Raw genomic sequence first — 346 nt, 5'->3', positions numbered from 1 at the left:
TAATTATTACATTACTTTTTCAAAAATTTTTAGGAAAATCAGTTGATAATTGGTAATTTAGGAGATTCTCGTGCAATTCTTTGCACAAAAACAGATGACAATTTTCGAATTCCTATTCAACTTACCGTTGACCTAAAACCAAATATTCCAAGTAAGTATTAAAGTTTATTTATAAATCTAGAAAAAATCACTTGTTTAGCTTTTAATTCCATTTGGCTTATTTATTTGTTCTTGAGGAGTTAAAACATGAAACTTTTGGAAAAATACACTTTGAAAAAATTATATATATTTATTATTTCACATATACAAATATTTAGATGTATGTTTGAAAATAATATACTACAGG

General features: G+C 23.7%; 1 protein-coding gene across 1 annotated transcript in view; it reads left to right on the top strand.

Annotated features, from left to right (window-relative positions):
• LOC107627724 (probable protein phosphatase 2C 65) overlaps positions 1–346 on the top strand; it is a 4,162-nt gene that overhangs the window by 1,340 nt on the left and 2,476 nt on the right. Inside the window, exon 3 of the mRNA XM_016330546.2 lies at positions 34–151. Within this exon, the coding sequence (XP_016186032.1) occupies positions 34–151 (118 nt within the window). The remainder of the gene's footprint in view (positions 1–33; positions 152–346) is intronic.

This window comes from Arachis ipaensis, chromosome B02, assembly GCF_000816755.2.
Source record: "Arachis ipaensis cultivar K30076 chromosome B02, Araip1.1, whole genome shotgun sequence".
Taxonomy (NCBI): Eukaryota; Viridiplantae; Streptophyta; class Magnoliopsida; order Fabales; family Fabaceae; genus Arachis; species Arachis ipaensis.
Note: the sequence above shows the minus strand (reverse complement) of the source record. Positions and strands in the feature narration are given on the sequence as shown.